The sequence below is a fragment of the Oncorhynchus clarkii genome, chromosome 1 (assembly GCF_045791955.1).
Source record: "Oncorhynchus clarkii lewisi isolate Uvic-CL-2024 chromosome 1, UVic_Ocla_1.0, whole genome shotgun sequence".
Classification (NCBI taxonomy): domain Eukaryota; kingdom Metazoa; phylum Chordata; class Actinopteri; order Salmoniformes; family Salmonidae; genus Oncorhynchus; species Oncorhynchus clarkii.
Window position 1 is genome coordinate 60,904,245 of NC_092147.1, and position 25,073 is coordinate 60,929,317.

At 40.5% G+C, this 25,073-nt stretch overlaps 1 protein-coding gene across 1 annotated transcript; it reads left to right on the top strand.

Moving 5' to 3' along the window:
• Window positions 1–9,828: 9,828 nt before the first annotated feature.
• LOC139416730 (brorin-like) lies at window positions 9,829–19,677 on the top strand. The gene is made up of 3 exons (XM_071165754.1): window positions 9,829–10,509; window positions 12,202–12,331; window positions 19,321–19,677. Exons 1-3 carry the CDS (start codon window positions 9,829–9,831, stop codon window positions 19,470–19,472), a joined length of 963 nt encoding a protein of 320 aa, XP_071021855.1. The 3' UTR covers window positions 19,473–19,677.
• The last annotated feature ends 5,396 nt before the right edge of the window (window positions 19,678–25,073 follow it).

Below are 25,073 nucleotides of genomic sequence, written 5' to 3' on the forward strand. Positions count from 1 at the left end.
AGCGGTTGGAACCAAAAATCTCAAATTTGGACTCATCAGTCCAAGGGACAGATTTCCAACTGTCTAATGTCCATTGATTGTGTTTCTTGGCCCAAGCAAGTCTCTTCTTATTATTGGTGTCCTTTAGTAGTGGTTTCTTTGCAGCAATTCAACCATGAAGGCCTGATTCATGCAGTCTCCTCTGAACAGTTGAGATGTGTCTGTTACTTGAACTCTGTGAAGCATTTATTTGGGCTGTAATTTTTGAGGCTGGTAAATCTAATAAACGTATCCTCTGTAGCAGAAGTAACTCTGGGTCTTCCTTTCCTGTGGCAGTCTTCATGAGAGACAGTTTCATCATAGCGCTTGATGGTTTTTGCGACTGCTCTTGAAGAAACTTTCAAAGTTGTTGAAATTTTCCAGATTGACTGACCTTCATGTATTAAAGTACTGATGGACTGTTATTTCTCTTTGCTTATTTGATTTGTTCTTGCCATAATATGGACTTGGTCTTTTACCAAATAGGCCTATCTTCTGTATGCCAACCCTACCTTGTCACAACACAACTGATTGGCTCAAACGAAGGAAAGAAATTCCACAAATTTACTTTTAACAAGGCACACCTGTTAATTGAAATGCATTCCAGGTGACCACCTCATGAAGCTGGTTGAGAGAATACTACTTTGAAGAATCTACAATGTCGAAAATTGTTTTAAAAAATAAAGAAAGACCCTTGAATGAGTCGGTGTGGCAAAACGTTTGACGGGTACTGTATATTTATCCATTTTGAATTCAGGGTGTAACACAACACAATGTGGAATAAGTCAAGGGGTATAAATACTTTCTGAAGGCACTGTATTCAACTTTTTTTTTTTATATATATATATATAAATTGAAAGATTCATCATTTCCCTGTGCTCACAATCCAACCCCCTAAGAACCCAAGAAATACATACCATGGTCTTACATTTCCAAATAGTGTATTATTCCATTCAGGTCTAAAATGCTGTTGAATATAATCAATAGTTAGGGAATGGAAATGTAATGACAGCAAGTAAAGACATTTCAACCTTAGGTGAAGGGTAACTGCAGCAACAGCCAACAGTGGTGCTGGGCTGTGTGCCCTGGGCAGTTAGGAGTTCACAGACTTTTGTTTAATGTAAGAGTAATGATTTCCCTTCTGGCCCTGTCACAGGGGAAAGTAAAGGGGCATGGAATTACTCGAAATAATCAATTATATTAATGTAGTACCCACAGTGTTGGGAATGAAAAAGATTTGAGCTTAATCACTCTGCAGTGCTACTCTATGACATGTACAGTGTGCATGTTGCCATACTCTGATAAATGCCTAGATTTCCCCGAGAGTGAGCATTGAGTAAGACATTGACCAAATAGCTTAATTATGGTACTGGAAAGTGTTGTGAATTATATAATTTTTTATTGTGGTAAAAAAGGTAAGGTGTGTGTGTGTGTGTGTGTGTGTGTGTGTGTGTGTGTGTGTGTGTGTGTGTGTGTGTGTGTGTGTGTGTGTGTGTGTGTGTGTGTGTGTGTGTGTGTGTGTGTTCTTTGACTTGAGCATTGATTTGTCTGGGCACAGTCTCAGTTCACAATGGTTTTCTCATATCAGCCAAATGAAATTACTGTAGTGAAACATTACATCAAGGACCCTCAAAGAACAGGATAACCTACTAAAAACAATATATTGGTTGGTTCGTTAACCCGCGGGTCTTCACAGACTCACTCATGCTTTATTGGTTGAATTCTCCATAAAGAAGCCATATACAACCCTTCTAGTGGTCAAGTCCACGCTCCTATTTCATTGACCCCATGAATATGTGACGCAAGGACCCTAATGTTTTTTTGGTCACCCATACCAAAAAAAGTGCCAATGTAGACCAGGGAGAGCATTGGCGTCACACTCGTCTCACAGTGTATCGAACGAACGACAGAACAGTTGTTATACTGTACGTAGAAAGGAAGACCGTAAGTTGTGCAAGACACGTCTAGACAATCAAGCATCCTTATTGGGAACTACGCTACTAGATCAGTGTTTGCAATAGTGTTTGTATTATTGGTTTGTTGTAGGCTATATACGACCGTTTCTCTGTCTCTATAGTGATATGTTGTTACCGTGGGCAGCTTATAGCCTGCAATAAGAAAGCTTCGACTTCTTCCTCAACCCAACCGTCAGCCAACGGATAAAGGACACATGCAGAAGCTTACAGGTAACATGCATTTATATTATCTGCCACTTTCAATTGGTTCGCAATTTATGCAGGTGTATACCCCACCAATTAATCCAATATGAAATAATGTGGCTTCATTCATACCAATTGACTTTGTTCAATAGGAGATAGTTGTGTAAATATATGATGATTCATAGCATCACGCCCCTGACATCTATAGTATACAGAATGGATTTAAAGGTAGTAAATGCGTAATACAATGTGCATGCATATCTGGACAGATTGGAAACCGGTGAGGTAGTAATAACATAATAAAAACCATTCGAAGACGGTCTACCTGCGTATAAGACTGTTGCGCTCTAATCTGACGACCAGTCTAATAAACTAAATGTGTATGTCGCTATAATCAGAATAATGAAAGGTTTTATTTTATGTTGAATTGGACAACAATGTGAATTCGCTGCGAAATAACATTCGTACCTCCTGTTTTGAGATGTCTGGCAATGTCTAAAGTCCATTTAATAACCGAGGCTATAGCGCTGTAACAGGTGCTGGAAACTGAATAAACATGTTGAGGTGGGGATGTCAAGACCAAGCACAATCTATTTGATCATACTGCTAATGAACTTCTTGAAATAAGCAATTGCAATATAACACATTGTATTCTCCTATCACATGCATCATTTGTCATCATGTCACGTTGAGAGGTTTGAACCATAGAAACCTCATATTTAACAACCAATAGGTCAGTGTGCTTAGTAAACATCTCTCAAACAATCCGTTCTGAAAATTGTGTGTCTGTGTTATAGTTGTAATAGAGCTTAGTATAAGCCTTAAGAGAACACTGCCTTTCCCTTTAATAACTGCAGCTTAGCTTTAATTGGGGGATTTTGGTTGTCGACTACACGATGGCCCACTGGGCATAGTCATCAATTCAAAGTCTATTCCACAGTGGTTCAACGTCATTAAATGACGTGGAAACAACGTTGATTCAACCAGTGTAAGCCCAGTGTGGGAGTTGAACTGGTCTTGAGGTTAGTCGTGTGAATGGGGTTTCATTGCTGATGTGATAGGTGACCTCCAGCACACAGTTGCTACCTTATTTAAGAGTCAATGGCCCTGTACACGCTCAAATTGTACCGCTGATACGACTGTGATACAGTTGACAGTTTTTCTGCACAAAAATAAATTCACAAGCATTGTGGATATATATATATATATATATATATATATATATATATATATATATATATATATATATATATATATATATTTCAGTCAAGCTCTCTGTTGTATCACAACAATATCAATAGCATCACAACCATTGAGGCAAATGTGTTGTTGTACACATTACTGTGTAAGGAGTAATAAAATAGGCAATGCTTCAGCCAGTTATTCTCTTCCCAGCTTACTCTGCTACGGTCTGTTATAAACTGCTGATGCTATCTATCCTCGGAGTTAAGGGCAGACTCCACTACATTGCCATTTGCATAAGACTACATTTGATCATTTAGTAGACCCACCCTAACAAAGGAGGCCGAGCAGCATAGCGTAGAGATGATAATCATGAATAAACAATGGTGGCCGTTATTCGCTCGTTTCCCCCAGAAGATTTTGGCATGAAGTGAGAACTTCACTCAAGAATAAGAGATGGACCCTTCATAGATGTGTGTTGGACCAACAAGAGCATTTAGAGCAGTCAGCCATGGAACAACTCTAGGCTCTCAACAAAGAAGGAAGGAAGGATGAGGAAGATCAGGTCCCCAAAAGTGCTCATCTAAATCATTTGTATTGGCCAGCCCTTGCCAAACCAGTCCAATTCAAATATTATACATGAGTCTATAAGCAACAACTATACAGTCTTCACTCAATGTAAAACTGGCATTTTATTAGACACCGTCGGTCAAAAGTTTTAGAACACCTACTCATTCAAGGTTTAAAAAAATATATATATACATTTTCCACATTGTAGAATAATAGTGAAGACATCAAAACTATGAAATATCACATATGGAATCATGTAAAAAAAAAACACATATATATATATATTTATATCAAAATATTTTTTATATTTGAAATTCTTCAAATAACCACCCTTTGCCGCCTTGATGACAGCTTTGCACACTCTTGACATTCTCTCAACCAGCTTCACCTGGAATGCTTTTCCAACAGTCTTGAAGGAGATCCCACATATGCTGAGCACTTGTTGGCTGATTTCCTTCACTCTGCGGTCCAACCCATCCCAAACCATCTTAATTTGGTTTTCGGCCGGGGGATTGTGGAGGCCAGGTCATCTGATGCAGCACTCCATCACTCTCCATGGTAAAATAGCCCTTACACAGCCTGGATGTGTGTTGTGTCATTGTCCTGTTGAAAAACAATTGATAGTCCCGCTAAGCCCAAACCTAGATGGGGTGACGTATGGCTGCAGAATGCTGTGGTAGCCATGCTGGTTAAAGTGTGCCTTGAATTCTAAATAAATCACAGACTGTGTCACCAGCAAAGCACCCCCACATTATTGCACCTCCTCCTTCATGCTTTACGGTGGGAAATACACATGCGGAGATCATCCGTTCACCCACACCAGGTCTCACAAAGACACGGCGGTTGGAACCAAAAATCTCCAATTTGGACTCCAGACCAAATTACAGATTTCCACTGGTCTAATGTCCATTGCTCTTGTTTCTTGGCCCAAGCAAGTCTCTTATTATTATTGGTGTCCTTTAGTAGTGGTTTCTTTGCAGCAATTTGACCATGAAGGCCTGATTCACATAGTCTCCTCTGGACAGTTATGCCAAATTATGTCCTTTTACTAATGAACCACTGGCTCTGTCTGCTGCGGCACTATCGGTATGCACCTTGTTCTGCCACCATTTAGAGCCCAGTCTCAGCCTTGCTTCTTTGATTTTGCCCCTTGGCTCATACACAACAATTTAACAGAACAGAATCACCTCACAAATACCAAACGCCACTGGCATCCCACACCACTCATTTTCAATTCAAGTCTGTTCTGTGAATGGATTGGAATTGTTTTCAGGTATTGCAAAATTATCATTGTCTTAAATGCAGATGTTGAAGTAACCTCGTCCCCGGGCTGGAAGTCCAGGGCCGTGGTGTTGAGACTACACATGAAGTGACTTCCAATTTATGTTTGGAATTGAGTTTGAATTCACCGCAGCCCTTATCTCAATATATACTTCCCCGAGGTGCCAGGACAGGCCCATCCATTTATTAGTGTGGCATATCCTAAGAAATTACTTTTTTTTAAACGTTGTTACTGATAACATATGTTTCTTGTTCCCTGTATATCACTATATAGCATTTTTTTTAAAGACTGACTTGCTCAGAGAAAGCTTAAAATATTTATACAGCTTCTATTCTTTCATGAGAATCCTAATTAGGAAACGGTAGTTGCAGCTACTCTGTTGAAAGCTAATTCAGTGCCAGTGGAGTTGACATTTGAATCAATACTGCATGGACTCTTTTTAAATGGGTCCCGATACATGTCTACAGCTCATTGTTAGGTCAAAGTCAATACAGAGAAATCTTACCTTTTTACACAGAGATAGACACATCCATTCCGCTGCAGTGTCGAAACAAAACACAGAAAGGCATTAAATCACAAAAATAAATGACATATTATGATAGTTTAGTGACTCAAATAGATTGATTAGTAATGAAAGAAAACGTGTCTTCGTCTCTGTCACAAGACATTGCATACGGGTGTCATCAACATGACCTCGTCAACTCAATGCAGTAATTGACGTCCGTCCTACTTACCTAGGACCAACTCTGTGGCATTGTGGATAGTGTGTTCAACCTGATATTGGAAGGTTGGGAGTTAGATCCCTGGATGAGTCAGACCAAGGACTATAAAAATGGGACCCGATGGCGGTGAGGACCTGTGACAGACTAACAGTCCTGTCTAGGAGGTGCACTTGAATACTGCAGAAACAGGAGATAGGCGCCTGCTTCTATGGGCTGTTCCATCTCGCACAAGCTGATAGTATTCACACGCCTTGACTTTTTTTCCAATACCCCATAATGTCAAAGTGGAATTATGTTTTTGAAAATGTTTACAAATGAATTAAAAACGAAATGCTGAAATGTTTAAAGTCAATAACTATTCAACCCCTTTGTTATGGCAAGCCTAAATACATTCAGGAGTAAAAAATGGCCTAATAAGTTGCATGGACTCACTCTGTGTGCAATAATATTGATTAACATGATTTTAGAAGGACTACTTCCTCTCTTTACCCCACATATATAATTATCTGTTAGGTCCCTCAGTCGAGCAGTGAATTACAAACACAGATTCAACTATAAAGACCATGGTTTTCCAATGCCTCGCAAAGGGCACTTATTGGTAGATGGATACAAATGGAAAAAAACAGACATTGAATATCCATTTGAGCATGGTGAAGTTATTAATTACACGTTGGATGGTGTATCAATGCACCCAGTCACTACAAAGATACAGACATCCTTCCTAACTCAGTAAGAAACCACTCAGAACTTTCACCATGAGGCCAATGGTGAGTTTGAAACAGATGCAGAGTTAAATGGCTGTGATAGGAGAAAACTGAGGATGGATCAACAACATTTTAGTTGCTCCACAATACTAACCTAACTGACAGAGGGAAAAGAAGGAAGCCTACAGAATAAAAAATATTCAGAAACATGCATCCTGTTTGCGACAAGGCAATAAAGTAATACTGCAAAAAAAATGTGGCAAAGCAATGAACTTTTTGTCCTGAAAACAAAGGGTTATGTTTGGGGCAAATCCAATACAACACATTAATGAGTAGCACTCTCCATATTTTCAAGCTTAGTGGTGGCTGCATCATGTTATGAGTATGCTTGTAATTGTTATGTACTGGGGAGTATTTGAGGATAAAAAATAAATGTAATGGTGCTCAGCACAGGCAAAATCCTAGAGAAAAACTTGGTTCAGTCTGATTTCCACCAGACACTGGGAGATGATTTCACCTTTCAGCAGGACAATAACCTAAAACAAAAGGCCAAATCTACACTGGAGTTGCTTACCGAGAAGATAGTGAATCTTCCTGAGTGGCTGAGTTACAGTTTTGACTTCAATCTATTTGAAAAGCTATGGCAAGACCTGGAAATGGTTGTCTAGCAATGATCAACTACCAATTTATAGGGCTTGAAGAATTTAGAAAAGAATAATGTGCAAATGTTGCACAGTCCAGGGGTGGAAAGCTCTTAGAGTCTTACCTAGAAAGACTCACAGCTGTAATCGCTGCCAAAGGTGCTTCTACAAAATATTGACTCAGGAGTGTGAATATTTATGTAAATAATATATTCAATACATTTGCGAACATTTCTGATTATTTCACTTTGTCATTATGGGATATTGTGTGTAGATGAGTGAATTTCAAAAAATATTGAATCCATTTTGAATTCAGGCTGTAACATAACAAAATAATAAGTCAAAGGGTATGAATACTTTCTGAAGGCACTGTACTTACCTAGGGTGGTGGTGTCATGATACTGTCATAGATAATGTAATACAGCAAATAGTCATGACAGTTGGTGTTGTCCCTTGTCCCTAATCATTGTTTGATTACTGAATTTGGTAGATTATGATTACTGAATTTGGTAGATATGGCCATTGTTTGACAAATATAAATAATGAATCCAAAGGCGTAATTTTTATTCCCTTTTCATTAGTGGTCTCAAACGTCCTGGCCAGCGGGGCACATCAGATCCGTAAGCCGCAGTTTGGTGGCCCTGTCTGGAGTTTGAGACCACTGCACAAAACTGGAGCCAAAGTTATAGAATATACTGTATAAGGACACACTTCATTTTATTGCTCTTTATAACACTGTTCACTGATCTAAGTTGGTCTGGTAATTTCTTCAAGCTACAGTAAAATCATTCTTCCTGATGAGAATCATGATCTCTTTTCTAATCAATTTCTCCCTGTATACAGTTCTCTGATTTATTTGAACTGGTATCCATTGATTATTTTTCCTTTGTTCTGAGTTGGGAGTGAGAGGGTTAGATTCAAGTTATTTTTTAGCCATTTTCTCCTCAGTCTATCTCTGCTGGAAGTATTTGATGCAAGGAAGCGTTCATGTAAGAAAGCCTATTGATTTCCTGACAGGCCAAATCAATATTGTCCCAGTAAATAGGCTTTTCTTTATGTCATGTGAGGTGTTTCTTTGATAGGATCAGACATTGCAATCAAAAAACAGAATTCTTACCGTTATTGGGGCTAACATGGAGACAATTAGTCATATCTGTTTATGCTGTATAGCCAGCTAGATGCATAAAGAGGTCAATGGAACTCGACCAAACAATGTAAATGCCATGGATACGCGTGGGGGAAAGTTCCTGAATCTTCTTATTGCCCCCCTGCAAAATTAGCCTACATTTAGGCTGGGTTCGAATACCCATACTTACATACCGTATGCTACATACTTAATGAGAATATACTACATACTATATACCATTAGTAGTTAGTTAGATAGCCTATAGTTAATATACTGGCAAGTTTGATGTATAAGTAGCCAATTAACGTTAGGTAGCTAGCTAAAATACCGGTACATACTGCTGTAATGATATACTATGTGGTTCGTAAGGACAGCTAGCAAAGCAAATTGTCAGCCAACAGAATGTGTAAGGTAACTTATTTGAAAAGTCGTTACTTTATTACATTGATCAACATTTTCTTAACATTTGTCATAATAGGTTAAAGCAATTCATTTGTATCCACTCTCGTACTTCGGGCTGTATATTTTTCGACATTTTCTTCAAATCTGAAAACGATGTGAAGCCACGCCCATTTCCTGAAGAATTGCATTATGGGCCCTAAAGTACAGAAATAGTGTCCTCTGCGTGTATACTTTATATTTTGGAGAATTTAGTACGACATATGGGAACTTTTGGCATACTGACTGTATCCATACTATGACCAATAAGCATACTATGTACTTCATTCACGTCACAAATAGTACGGTTAGTGCGGTTAGTATGAGTATTCGGACACAGCTTTAGTCTATTATTTGTATGTGTATTTCACACTATGTTAAGGTAAACATCAGAGTATAATGCTGTATGGATGTCAACCCCAATACATGTTCATGTCATCGTCAGCAATAAACTGTATTACAGTTAAAAACGACTTTGACTACCACCTCTAATTTATTTTATGCTAGCCATGCTATATACAAAACAGGAGTTAGCATATACAAAACAGGAGTTAGCGTTTAGCAGTCACTTCTTCTATACCTGAAAAGGGGCAACTTCTAAATGTTGTGCTGCGAAATCTGCCAAATACCCTGTATATCCAAATCTGACTTTAGTAACCACACTGTGGGCCTGTCCTAATACATCTATCATGATGCATTTGAAGAATATTCACTTTGTTAGATCAGATTTGTTGAAATGTGCATCATCTGGCATCCTTCTTCTATCCCCCACGGTCTGCGTTCCATTGACCTCTTCACCGCATCTATCCAACTGATTCTGGACCACGCTAGGAGACAATATAAATGTCTATACTAAATGTGACAATCCTGTCAAATAATTATAACGGTTTCATTTTCTTTTTCCAGATGGACTGGCTCACACCGGAGATGTGAAGTGTGTTATGTGAAGCCAAGGTGTCATCCCACCTTATAGGTGGTGGGGAGAGATGCTGCACTCTGTTGCCATGACAGCGGAAGTCCTGTTTGTTATGTGGTTTCTCATGACCAGTAGTCAGTGTAATCCCGTGGCAGACTTGTTGGTGAGCCGGGAACGCTTTGAGCGTGTCCTGACCCAGGCCAGAGAGGACAAGTATGACAAGCAGCAGGCCTCGGAGGGGGCGCTCAGTTACAGCACCCAACAACAGCTGAAGGAGATCAGCTTCATGGGCCTGGAGGCCAACAGAGGGGTCAGCAATAGAACTTCTGTCAACAGATCCAGGACGAACTCCAGCTCCCAGAAACGTGGTGGATCCAAGGGTGGGAAGGCATCACAGGAGTTGTGGGAAGAGCAAGAGGGGGGCCTGAGTCGAGTAGACGAGGGCCCTACAAGTGAAACAAACCTCTCTCTCGACGCTATCGACGAGTACGCATATCCAGATTACAGGGGGAAGGGCTGCATTGATGAGAGTGGCTTTGTGTTTGCCATCGGGGAGAAATTTACTCCGGGGCCCTCCACGTGCCCTTGCCTCTGCACGGACGAGGGACCCCTGTGTGCCAAGCCTGAATGTCCCAAAGTTCACCCTCGCTGCATCCGGGTGGACACCAGCCAGTGCTGTCCAGAGTGCAAGGAGAAGAAGAACTACTGTGAGTTCAGGGGGAAAGTCTACGCAACGCTACAAGAGTTTAAGGTGAGTCTGGAAATGAGGTCTTTAAAGATTTACAGGGTCGTATTCTCTAGGAACCAAACAAAAGCCAACAAGCCAAAAAGGGAAGGGATTGCGTCAACATGTCCAATAAGAAACATTTGTGTTTGTTATCCGTTGCAAAACGTTTGGCTACATGAATGTCTCTTCGACAGTCTGTGCTTCACGAGATCAACCTCTTGAGTTGAAAAGAAACTCCAGCACACTGGTGATCTACATGCGCCACAGATTGAATGCATCTTGTTACCAACGTCTCAGTCTCAGTAGACCTTCATCAGGGAAACTGTTGATAGCCTGCCAGTTGTATGCTGGGTTCATCGTGAGCACTATACCAAGACAACGATCGTTTTCAGTGCAGCAAGCAAAAAAGCAGCCAAGCACATTTCAAAGTTTGCATTTATTTTATTCACACAAAGCTTGAATTTTACTTTGCGCTGCTGAATTGAATAGTACGGTTTAAGCTTAAGAGTATTTTTCCCCTTGATATTCCTATCTTGATGCACTTGCTAGTTTTTGTGGAGTTGTCTATTTTAAGCCAAGCTCAGGAGACCTCAAAAGGCCTTATCTCTTGATTTACTAAACCATCAACTTTCTATTCTATATTTGATCAAAAATGTATTATATGTGGCTGTATAATGCGTCCCTTTGTGCTAGCACTGGAGGGTCACACCAAGAGGTTAGGTCTAATATGGGATTTATTTCTGCTAACGCAGAGTGATACAAGCAGCTCTGTATGGAGAGGCACAGCTTGTTGCTCTCCTGGGAGAAGTCTGCAGAGAGAGAGAGAGAGAGAGAGACAGTCAGAGAGATCAGAGAAAGAGAAGAGAAAGAGAGAGAGATACCGACTTCCACTGAAGTAAATAGCACTATCCTCTGTGGGTGCCTGCCTATGGGATTTGAAACAAAGCAACAGGCAGAGCCTTCTGGTTGATTGCTGTGTTCGGTGGTACAGTAAGTGGCGTCTCTCTTGCCGTTTTTCACAGTGGAGTGCCAGGCCGAAGCTCGAGACGCTCTGCAATCAACTTGATCCATGCTGTTAGGATTAACCTATGGTCTCTGATTAAAAGGAAAGCCTCACATGGCCACGAGTGCCTTCAGACTAAAACCTACAGCGGTAACATCTCCAGTCGAGGGGGGTGACTTGGTTGAAGGCGTATCGTCGGCACAAGCTGCATCAGACAGTCTTTCGGACCTGTTTTTCTCCAATACTTTCAGAAATGGAAAGCTCCATTAAACAAACAAACGGTTCTCTCTTGTTCACAAAGCAATACACTAGGAAGCTTCTATCTGTTACCCACTGAGCACACAATCAGCACATTGATTTCCCCATTTTCGGTTGATTGCGCACTGAAGTTCATTTCTCCTCTCCTTCAAATAAAGTATTTATTTCCAATAACGTTCTGTAAGATCGGAACTTCCTGTGTTCTAAGCTTTGCGGCTGAATGTTCGATGTTCAATGTCATTGTGTTGGCTGGTGGGACGGACATGTGTGTGTGCCTATGTGTGTGTGTGTGTGTGTGTGTGTGTGTGTGTGTGTGTGTGTGTGTGTGTGTGTGTGTGTGCGTGCGTGCGTGCGTGCGTGCGTGTGTGTGTGTGTGTGTGTCTGTGTGTGTCTGTGTGCGAGTGAGTGCTTACATGAAAGAGATTTACAAATAGTCTTTCTCCCTCTGCCCCCAGGTGTCTCCGTGTGAGAAGTGTCGCTGTGAGGGGAGTGGAGAGGTGTTGTGCTCTGTGTCAGCATGCCCTCAAACAGAGTGTGTCGATCCAGAGTATGAGCCTGATCAGTGCTGCCCCATCTGTAAGACCGGTGAGTGATCATGCTTGTCTCAAAACACTTACGTTACCTTAATACAGAACACACAGCATGCGCACATGCAGCACTGAGCCATTTCATTTACCATTTGAATTTGAGTGTTTTGTCTTTGGGAAATCATACATGATTGGCCGGAAAAATCATGCCTTATCATAGTTTGTTGCCGTGCTATTAATTAATATGATAGTGTGTAAGTGTGAATGCCTCTTTTATTACCCAGCCCTATTTTTTTCCCAACGTGAACAGATGCTCCTGGTAAGTTGCCACAATATGCTGGTGTAAATAAAAGGCGAATCAAGATTTGGGAATCCTGGGTTAGGGTGAGAACCTTCTGATTTGAAAGCATTGCACTTGCATCTTATAGGATTGCCTCTCTGGCTCACTGTGGATTATCTGAAATAGTTTCAGATGATTTTAGACAGCATGTCCTAGATTGTGTCCCCTTGTTTTTCATGGCGTGACTCTAATGCAACATGGCAATGTCAGCAACGTTGCCTCCTTCAGCAAAAAATAATGATGACTGGTGATGTGCAACTTATCTCGGCCACTTAAAGCGATGCCGTACCACAAACAAGGGAAATGCAGTCAACGTGAAATGAAATATCTTCATATTTGCTCTATTGCTGCAAACACACACAAACTGATACCAACAAACAGTAATACCTTTGTCATCTTCACTTGTGAAATACCACCATTTAATAATAGTACTGTATTGTTTTCTGAAACACATTTCATTGATAGTGATATTTTTTCAATAGCTATTTTTTGCATACATGTGCATCCTGTCTCTTCAGCAGTAGTGCTCTCTCTTTCTCTAGAGATGTCTTGGAATGCTAAAGTTAGTACAAGTTCCTTGGTGCGGAGATTTGAACAACTCAATGTTTGCCCCAAAGTCATGTTTTGGTGGGTTCCATTTTCAGTTAAGAATCTGCAGAGAAGAGGCACAAGGACCTGCACTAGGAGAAATATGGCATACTGTATTTGGTAACCATGTATATCAAAGATCCAAACAAATCTATGCGCTCATTCAGGCAATAAGAGCTTTGTAGTGTTGTGGTTTTAAAATGAATCAAGGCCAGCTTCAGTCCCTCTATTACCATAAGATTACCACATTTCAATTCCCCCCCGTTTTAGAGTAGCACTGTAAAAATGTAAAGTGGTACTTGACTGTACATTTGAAACACATTTTGTCATGGCTCCATTTATCACGTTGGAGGTAAGACCCAGATGCAGACAGCGTTGAAGAAACAAAAGTTTATTCCTGACAACAGGGGCAGGCAATCAACAGGTCAAGGCAGGCAGGGGTCAATAATCCAGAGAAGGTATAAATGGTCCAGAACGGCAGGCAGTCTCAGGGTCAGGGCAGGCAGAACGGTCAAAACCCGGGAAGGACTAGAAAACAGGAGCAGGAAAACAGGCAGGAGCAGGGAAAAACGCTGGTAGGTACAGTATTAAAGAACAAAACGAACTGGCAACAGACAAACAGAGAATACAGGTATAAATACACAAGGGATAATAGGGAAGATGGGCGACACCTGGAGAGGGGTGGAGACAAGCACACAGATGAAACAGATCAGGGTGTGACACCATTGAGAAGTGCTTGGGTCGGTAGACTTTTTCATGGGCCTCAACATGGGTTTAGGTGTCTTCATTGTTTCATTGTGTTTCATAGTCTAGGCTACATTTACACGGTCTTGTAGCAAAAATAAATGTTACTCATTTTCTGGCGTCTGTAAGAGGGCAATTGTCAGCCCTTGTAAAGGCCACGTATATCTGAATCAAGCTGAGAAGTTAACCTTTTTCTCATACGTCTCTGTTAATGTTGCGCATCCAGCTGCTTTAAGGGACTATGCAAAAAAAAGACATAGGTGCGTCCCAATAATGATCTCCTTTCTTCTAAAGTGTACACTCATTCACACACTCATTCACTACTTCCCACAGAGCTCAAAGCATTGAGCTCTGAGGGAGTTTCCACCCTATTTCTTATAGCAATTATTTCCTTTAAAATCTGTGAAGTCAAGTGAACAAGGAGGAGAGAGACATAATTGGGACGCAGGAAGAGTGTTGATGCAGGAAGTTGTCTTACTGGGCCAGTAGGCAGCATCTTCATTCTGATCTCAGTGTCCTAGTGTTACACCATTATGGACACTAGGTTGTTCTGGTTCTCATGTGTTTGATACCCTGTCAAAGAGATGGAAGTACATACTCATTTGCTTCCCTTGACGGTCCCTTCCCACTGGGCACAGACATCAATTCAATGTCCATTCCACATTGGTTCAACATGATTTCATTGAAATGGCATGGAAACAACTTCCGTTAAACAGTGTGTGCCCAGTGGGTTGCCACCTCATTCACATTTCTTACATTACGTGTCCTTGTATGTTAACGTGTAGGTAGACAACACAACTTTTGCTGTGATTTTTGATTACAGTAAGTGATCTTTATGTCCCTGTGCACTTAAATGTTGATTCCAGATCTACCAAACCTAAGCAGCTTAACCACTCTCCAATACGTTTGACTCAGGTAGTCTCTTAAGTTTTTCACTGTATCGTAGGAGTGCCAGGCTCACATACAGATGTTGTCTAAGGGGGAAACAGCTGTTGCGACCTCCTGAGCGCTCCATGCATCTGAAGTATGACATCAAAGCACCTCTCGTTGCTAATGGCCATCGTGTCGCAGACAGGATGGGAGACTCACAAAAAAAGATTGTTCTAGTTGTGGAAAATACCTTGTACTTGGGTCAGTAGTTTACAGTAGATGTCCTTACTGACATGTTCAATATAAATTATGTTTTTAGAAGAACATCTGAGACATCGAAGTTGGTCAATTAAGTCATAGCCTACTTGGCATTAATGCTGTCATTATTTTATCTAATTTTTACATGCATTTCATTACTATAATGAATTATGATAGTAGGCATTCTATTAACATTGTAAAAAGCCTACGTGTTGGGAAGTTTGATAACTTCATCTATTATCTAATCATTCGCGATCGTCAGCGAGAGCAACATGTCTCAGATGTGTTGTTCACGCTGTACGCAAAGAGACACTTGAGGAAGACCCACGGGGGACAGATGAAAGTGAGAGATATCGCTAGCATCCAACCCAGGCAGTTGTTCATGAATATCAAAGAACATCTGTGGCATTGCAACTTTGTGAAATTAAAACAGGTTCACATTAGGTTTTTACCTGCTCATTGAACCAGGGTAATCTATCATGAAGATACAATCATCACATCATATTTGGTATTACGTAACAACTAAAATACAGATGGCAGAATGCATTTACAGTCAATTGAAGTGTGGAAGAAAGACAAAAACAACCTTTCTCATCCTCTTAATACTTCTAAAGAGTCCATGCACGTGTTTTGTGCACAAATTCAATTATACCTGTCGACACAATGGATTAAAAGTATACTAAGGAAATTTCGCATCACTTCTGTAAGTTTTAAGTTTCCTGCTGCTTCCAAGAATCCAGTAGTTGACTTTACTGACTCTAACTCCCTCTGTCCTCAATGCCTCAGTGGTGGTACTGATAGCCCCTCCGTTTCGAGTTTTGCTCGTGCAGACCATCGCCTTGGCAACACTTAAGGAAACAAGTGGTGCTCTCAAAGGCTCAGACATTGGGGTCGACACTCATCCCAGGAGGTTGTAATAAACAGTCGAGACCGTAGACAAAACCCTTTCAAACGGCAAAACACAAGAGGAAGAAGCCTGGTCGCTAGGGGGAACAGCAACTCTCTCATTTAAAATGAGGGAGGTATTGGTAAAAAATATTAATTGAAGAGGTTTAGAGATGCCGTGAAAATATATTTAAGAGCTCTTTCAAAATGGCAGGCGTAGGAGACATATATGGTGGTGGGGATATTAGACTGCATTGATTTCCCACTTCGAAGCAGCTCTCGACCACCCTTGATTATGAAGGAAAGCAATGGCTTCCATTCTCGGTGGCTTCCATTCTCAATACTATTACTCCTACTCATTAAATGCAAAAGCTCAGCTGTCCATAACCATTCAACTGTGCAACATTTTGCTCTTTTTCTTTCAATAATGCTCCCCGCAGACTCTATTAGACAACTTGCAAGACTATTACGATGGAAATATTTGTAGGTTTATTTCAGGCACCTTTGCTTTAGCTTATTTGTTTTACATGGAGACACAGACAATGACAGCTTGTGAGATTAACATGAATGGAAAATGCTCTACTACTAGATAAACACTAAAACCTAACATAGAAGGTGTGCTGATTCACAGAAGGTAAAACCTGGCACTGTCTTACACCATCGACTGTTCCAGAATAATGTGGCAGCACATATTCAAGACGGCACACTCATTCTAGTGTAACATGTTGGGAAGTAAATGATTCATAGCATAGAAAATCACTGCTCCAAAGGCTTCTCACACCCAAACAATTTCTATGACCATTTTCACAAAGCCAAGGCATTTTGCTGCATTCATAATGCATATGTACTAAAGAACTACATTACGGGAAGGGATTTCTCACTATTCTGCTATTTCCCTTACCTCAACTCTCAGAGCCAGTAAATTGGAGCATTAAGGTTGTGTACATTATAAGGATGTGTCCCTGATTTATTTCTATCTCTCGTCTACCGCCGGTAGCGTTGAGCCACAGGTGCTAATGGCTGCTTCTTTCACATTCAGCCCGCCGGCTCAGTTTTCAGTACCTATTACACAATCACATTTTGGACTGTCCATTTGTGTTTTCTGATATAGTCTGATGCTTGAGGTTATTAATGGTGGATAATGCTCTTTTGAGGCCCATTTAATGTTTTCGGATAAAAACCACTTTCCACTGTCAGAGAGAAGAGAGATGTTGTGTTAATGAAGCCATGGTGGCTAAAAGATGGGTATTCGTGTGATAAGCAGAAAGAAAGGGTGGCAGCATAGAGTAAGCACAGCAGAGAGGCACATAATGGGTGCATACATTAATAGGATTGAGTGTCATGCTAATCATTCTGTCCACAAATGGATGACGGGGCTGTCTGTCGCTCAAGTCTTAGCTCCATAGCAACATTTCTCCTGGTTTGTATTGGGGTGAAGTATACCTCTTTATAGCATCACACATTATTTACCAGTTTGTCTCAATCATGTTGATGGACTATCCTTGAGGAAATATTTTGCTTAATGTTATTAATGACTCAATTGCGACAGAAGACGGGACATGTGGTGAGTTGTTATTCAGGGAGGGTTTCTTCAGTCTTCATCTAGAGTTATAAATCTGTGAGTGCTCGCGTTTTGACAGCCCCAGCAAACTGTTCACTATAGATTGATGCGCCAGCATGCCTCTCCTCAGTGCTTCTGTCCAGTGAAGATTCCTATTGCTTCAGCTGAAAGACTCACAACTTATCAGTGGGAGCAGCATCTTAATACCAGAATAGTGTTGCTCAAGCTCATGTTTTTTTTTAAGGAGAAACCATTGCCTGCAGCTGTATGTCATGTTGTGGCCTCAGCTCCAGGAATGGGTATTTGGGTCCATGCTGCTTGAACGATAAGGGATGATTTATGTGAATATATTTTTAGCCAGTTGTGGAAGACAAATGGAGCTTCTTGAGACAATAGCCACCGTTTCACACTGGGAACCAGAGCTAAGTAGGTTATAATGTAGGTTACATGTAAACAAAAAATTGATGAACAGAGATTTTACATTTCAGTGCAACTGCATTTATTAATAGAATATTGATGTTTTGCAAAGTTGTATGTCTGATTTAAGCATGATGTTGAAGTGGTTTTGATCATATGTGCATTAGTAACATTATTTTTCATCAGAGAGACAATCCAATACCAATACCTTGCCACCATGGCCTTTTTTGCCTTTACCTCCCTTCTCACCTCATTTGCTCACATTGTATATAGACTTGTTTATACTGTATTATTGACTGTATGTTTGTTTTACTCCATGTGTAACTCTGTGTCGTTGTATCTGTCGAACTGCTTTGCTTTATCTTGGCCAGGTCACAATTGTAAATGAGAACTTGTTCTCAACTTGCCTACCTGGTTAAATAAAGGTTAAATAAAATAAATAAATAAATAAAAAAATGAAGGGTAACAAATTTGGGCATGTCTTCCTTTTTACCACCTGTTCAGGGGTTCGGCACCATGAAAAACAGCTCAGTGGGACTGTTGTTGGAGTGTGTGGAATTCTAACACCGCAGGGTGTTGGCATCTCAACTGTCCAGTGTTCTTCCCGATTTGTATTGGCGTGATTGATAAACAGTAGCGATTATTTCATAGTTTTGATGTCTTCAATATTATTCTACTATGTATAAAATAGTAAAAATAAAGAAAAACCCTTGAATGAGTAGGTGTGTCCAAACTGTTGACTGGTACTGTGTATTATGACGACATTTGGTGACGTTTTTGTTCGTTTTGGTCTTCAGCAAGTTTGTTTTTGGTTGTTCATACATTTTTTCAGTGAGGCAAGCCAAATTCGGCAGCCGAAGTCTACTTCTCTTCATTGGTGATTGGTAAACAGTAGTGATTCTTCAATGAAGTGTTTGTTGTCATTCAACAAGAGACAATTTGTTTCCATTAATTTTTTTTCACCTGAGAAATACTGCACCAAACAGCTTAGTTATATGTAAAATTGGGCAACTAAGATCTGCTCAGCAAAAAATGTCAAAATTAATGAAATATTTATTGAGTTATCTATTACTATTTTGAGGACGCGTATACTGTCTACGGAATCTCAAGATGGACAAACAGTACTACTGAAGCTTTCTTCTCATTTTTCAACAAAGGTATTTTAAGGGAGTATGCGAGCACACTTATTCGGTTTGCCCAGCCGAGTTTGGCTAGGCGCCAGCCGAACCAAAGCACGTTGACGGCTTTAGCCAGCCCATCCACTCCATTCACAATCCCACTAAGCTATTTTTCAGGGTAGATCAGCTCTTTGATTGACTGTATACAAAATCATTGAGATTGTCTGAGATCACTTTAACAGTTACCTTGATTCTTCTTTTGCCAGGGCCAAACTGTTATGCAGACACACAAGTGATCCCAGCTGGGCGCGAGGTGAAGATTGATGAGTGTACAATCTGCTACTGCACGTATGAAGTGGGCACGTGGCAGATCGAACATCAGGCTACCTGCAGCAAGAATGATTGCCAGGTGAGCTAGAGACTGGCCCTGACAGTGGGTATGGGGGCAGGGGCTATGGATCCATAGGTGCCCTCGCCGTGTCCATGTCAGCCAGCACGCAACTCAACGCTAGCCTGATTAAACCAGACTGAACGCTGGTGAGCGCAAAAAATGTTGAATGCAGCATTCAGTCTAGTTTAACCTGACTAACTCAATGCAGCCTTCACCCAGTCTATACCAGACATCAAGGTCACCCCCAGACCGTATGATTTCTGCATTTACAATCACAAGTATTATTAAATCAAGCTTTAAATGAAGAGTTTGAATCCATATACAGAATATCTATTTACCTATGTACTGAATTATTTATGGAGAAAAACTAGCCAAAACATATTTTTTATAGCCACTGCATTTTATTAAACTGCAATGAATTGGGTTAGAGGTCAAATAAACATCATGGAATGTATAGAATCCTTACTGTCTGTGTTTCATAGAGGTAGAAACCATAGCCTACTGACAGGTGGTGTCATTCTTATACGATGCACCACCTGAAGTAAAACAATGGGTAAAACTTGTAAGGTTTCAATATGAAAATTGTATGTAATTTTGAAAATAACTTAGTGAAGAAATGTAAGAAATGACATGACTGTTTTGTGATTTACTTATATGTATTTTGCAATTTCAATGTGTTTTGATTTTATGCGCTTTTTGTAAGCAGTTCTCTTTGTATTATGTATTCACGTTTAAAATAAACAGCAACCTGTGCGCTGTAGGTGCTTGTATGATAATATCAATCAATTTCTTGAACCAAATACATAAAAAAAAAGTATATATATATATTTTTTTCAATTGTATTTTTTTTTTAATCCAACTCCAGATACAAACTTATACATACGAACAACAACTTACAGACACACACAAATGATGACTACCTCTCATCTGCCCAGACCCACATGCTCACACCCCCATCCCTAGTGCCTGCATTATCGTTTGCCACTTGGCCTTAAATTGTACCAATTTATTTTTCTTGGTCGCCCATGCTATTTCAATATTTCAATAGTAAATATTTGGATTTTTGCCATTATGTTAATTTGGCACGTTTTTAGTTTGTTTTTTCAAGATGAGCGATGAGAAGAGAATCATCCAGTCCATTGGGTATCTCACTACACCATGTCTTGAAATATGCATGCAAATGGATTAAAAGTAAGTTTACATTGTAATTTTTCTGACAACCAACTTTCTAGTTCCGCCCACAACTTCTGAACTTAATAGCATTCCCAGAAAGCATGGATTATTGAGTCGTTATTAGTTTTACACTTAAGACATGAATCTGCCATTGTGTTGTTGAATTTTCGAATTTATCTTGTATAATAAATTCTATATATTATTTTATACTGGATTAAGCACACATTTTGGTTAACTGTAATTCTGTTAGTGATGCTCCAACTACCCTCCTTCTTATGCCAACATCAGTTATTTTTAAGTATTGGTTCCAATAGTTTACATTTATTTCTAAGATATTGTCAGTTGGATAGGCTCTCTGCAAGGTTTTGTATATCTTCCCTATCATATGAACATCCTTTTCCGACTGAAATAGGATTCCCTCGAGGTTGCTCTGATGTCCAAAATATATTTTGTGATATGTAACTTTTAAGTATGTATTCGAAACTGTCTGCATTGGTTAGTCCAAAATCACTTTTGAATTCTGTCATGGAAATAAATGTATTTTCTGTTACCAAGTAATTTTAAGTTTCTCTGCCTTTATATTTACGTTTTCCATGTGGACCAATTTATCTGTGAATTCTGAAAAGCTATCCAAGGATTGTTCCAGAAGGTTGTGTTTTTAGGGCGTGATATTGGTTCTTGTAGAACACGTTTCATTTTCTGCCAAATTGTTATAGTGTTCTTAACTATGAAGTTGTTAATGTTCTTAGCTTTATCCTTTGAAAATAGACACGTAGAAAGACTCTGGGGATGAGCATGTGCAGCTTAAGTATGTACCCATTGTTCCTCTTTAGTGCATTTAACCATATGTCGTAAGTAAAAGCCTTGTGTAGCGAGTTGATACAATTCCAGGTCTGGAAGGGTAAAACCACCCTCAGACATAGGACGATGTAAAACTTTCCTTTTTATTCTATGAATTTTATATGCCCATATAAAGTCTGTTATGACCGGGTATACTTTTTAAAAGAATGTCTTAGGTGTTAGCGAAAATATATACGAAAACTTTAGGCAGCCATGCCATTCTAAAGAGGTTTATTCTACCTGTAAGATTTATGAGAAGATTATTCAATTAAATTAGATCTGCTTTCATATGGTTGAGTAATGGAATAAAATGATATTTACATATTTGTTGTTTGTTGGCACTTATTAAGCATCCTAAGTATTTCATTTTTTTTGTGGTCCACTTAAAGGATTACTGTAGATCATAAGTTATTATTTTTATTTTTCCTATTGCCATTCATTTTGTATCCTGAGATTTTTTGAGTATTCAGAAAATATTTTTATCAAAGGGGGCATTTAGTTTTCAAAATTGGTCAGGTATATCAGGAGATCATCAGCAAATACGTTTTGGTCTTTATTGATGTTTACCAATGCTAATACCTGTTATGTTTGTGTTATGTCTAATTCTTTCTGCAAGCGGTTCAATGGCCGGTGCGAGCAGAAGGGGGGAGAGGGGACATCCATGTCTTGTGCCCCTTTCTAAAGTCATTTCATCAGAAAATGTAATATTTGTGTATAAGTTTGCTTTAGAACATTTATATAATTATTTTATTAAATGTATTATTTTAGCTGGAAAGTTGAAATCTTCCAAAGTTTTGAATAGAAAATGCCTTTCAATATGGTCGAAAGTCTTTTTTTTGGCATCAACAGACACTGTTGATAAATCTTTATCTTGTTTTTTTGTGTATTGTAATAAACTGAAACATGTTCTTGTATTTGTTTGTGTCTTTTTTTAATAAACCTTGTTTGTGTCCAAGATGGCGTAGCAGTAGGACGTATTGTCGTGTAGTGTCCCTTGTATATATCGTTTGTTTTCGTTTTTTTCTTCACATATCTTTAAAACTTTTTGCTGAACCTCAACTTCTTCTAAATACTCTCCTGCAACCCGCCTCACCCAACGTAGCTATTTTTCCTAAAGTATTTATATTTACTTCGGACCTGGAACCCCTCAACTGAAGCTAGCCAACGAACTACCAGCTTCAGCAAAACATTGCTAGCGGTCTTCAGCTAACCGGTCATCAGCTAACCTTTAGCTCGGAAAGCTCTCGCCAGTTCGAACAACGCGACTCTAACCAGAGCATAACGGACCTATTTATTATTTTATTTTATTTTTCATCCCCGGATTCCCATCGCAAACGGAACATTTTGAGCTCCTGGGCTACAATATCCAGACCCACGACCGGTCCATCGATGTCACTGCATGAAGAGGAATAAACAGATACCCCCATCGCGACGTCCCCAAAGGCTAACTCTCTAGCCCTTGCTATCTCCTTGCTTGCAAATTCGGCCTGCTAACTGCTAGCTTGTTTAGCCCGGTCCGCTAACTGCTACCGTGTTTAGCACCGTCTACTAACTGTTAGCTTGTTAGCACAGGCCTGCTAACCGTCTGAATCGCCGCGTCCCAAACACTCACTGAACCCATATTTACTTTCTATCCCTTTTCGATTTTTAATTTGTTTATACCTTCCGGTAACCTGCCTCACCCAATGTGATACGGAACCGCTATTATCTTTACATTTTTAGAACACACTCAAGAACCTCCAGAAGCTAACCAGCTAACTGGCTACAAGCTATTTGGTCATTGTTAGTTTTCTAACCTGGATAACACTCGCCAGTCCAGCTTCCCTGCCCCATCCACCGCTGCCCCTTGGACACTGATCACTTGACTACATAGCTGATGCATGCTGGACTGTCCATTAATCACGGTAATCCATTCTGCTTGTTTATGTTTTATCTGTCGGCCCCAGCCGCATTTAGGCTCTGTGTGTAGTTAATCCGACCCTCTCTGCCTAATCAATCGCCATTCTACCTGCTGTTGTTGTGCTAGCTGATTAGCTGTTGTCTCACCTACTGTTTTAGCTAGCTCTCCCAATTCAACACCTGTGATTACTGTATGCCTCGCTGTATGTCTCTCTCATATGTCAATATGCCTTGTATACTGTTGTGCAGGTTAGTTATCATTGTTTTAGTTTACAATGGAGCCCCTAGTTCCACTCTTTATACCCCTGTTACCTCCTTTGTCCCACCCCCCACACATGCGGTGACCTCACCCATTACAACCAGCATGTCCAGAGATACAACCTCTCTCATCATCACCCAGTGCCTGGGCTTACCTCCGCTGTACCCGCACCCCACCATACCCCTGTTTGCGCATTATGCCCTGAATATATTCTACCATGCCCAGAAACCTGCTCCTCTTATTCTCTGTCCCCAACGCCCTAGGCGACCAGTTTTGATAGCCTTCAGCCGCACCCTCATACTACTCCTTCTCTGTTCCGCGGGTGATGTGGAGGTAAACCCAGGCCCTGCATGTCCCCAGGCACCCTCATTTGTTGACTTCTGTGATCGAAAAAGCCTTGGTTTCATGCATGTCAACATCAGAAGCCTCCTCCCTAAGTTTGTCTTACTCACTGCTCTAGCACACTCTGCTAACCCTGATGTCCTTGCCGTGTCTGAATCCTGGCTCAGGAAGGCCACCAAAAATTCTGAGATTTCCATACCCAACTATAACATCTTCCGTCAAGATAGAACTGCCAAAGGAGGAGGAGTTGCAGTCTACTGCAGAGAGAGCCTGCAAAGTAATGTCATACTTTCCAGGTCCATACCCAAACAGTTCGAACTACTAATTTTGAAAATTACTCTCTCCAGAAATAAGTCTCTCACTGTTGCCGCCTGCTACCGACCCCCCTCAGCTCCCAGCTGTGCCCTGGACACCATTTGTGAATTGATCGCCCCCCATCTAGCTTCAGAGTTTGTTCTGTTAGGTGACCTAAACTGGGATATGCTTAACACCCCGGCAGTCCTACAATCTAAGCTAGATGCCCTCAATCTCACTCAAATCATCAAGGAACCCACCAGGTACAACCCTAACTCTGTAAACAAGGGCACCCTCATTGACGTCATCCTGACCAACTGGCCCTCCAAATACACCTCCGCTGTCTTCAACCAGGATCTCAGCGATCACTGCCTCATTGCCTGTATCCGCTACGGAGCCGCAGTCAAACGACCACCCCTCATCACTGTCAAACGCTCCCTAAAACACTTCTGTGAGCAGGCCTTTCTAATCGACCTGGCCCGGGTATCCTGGAAGGACATTGACCTCATCCCGTCAGTTGAGGATGCCTGGTCTTTCTTTAAAAGTAACTTCCTCACCATTTTAGATAAGCATGCTCCGTTCAAAAAATGCAGAACTAAGAACAGATATAGCCCCTGGTTCACTCCAGACCTGACTGCCCTCGACCAGCACAAAAACATCCTGTGGCGGACTGCACTAACATCGAACAGTCCCCGCGATATGCAACTGTTCAGGGAAGTCAGGAACCAATACACACAGTCAGTCAGGAAAGCTAAAGCCAACTTCTTCAGGCAGAAGTTTGCATCCTGTAGCTCCAACTCCAAAAAGTTCTGGGACACTGT

Coding starts and splice junctions, on each gene's coding strand:
- LOC139416730 (XM_071165754.1), top strand. CDS start 9,829: ATGCTGCACTCTGTTGCCATGACAGCGGAAGTCCTGTTTGTTATGTGG. Junction 10,510..12,201: donor CAACGCTACAAGAGTTTAAG/GTGAGTCTGGAA, acceptor CTCTGCCCCCAG/GTGTCTCCGTGTGAGAAGTG. Junction 12,332..19,320: donor CTGCCCCATCTGTAAGACCG/GTGAGTGATCAT, acceptor TTCTTTTGCCAG/GGCCAAACTGTTATGCAGAC.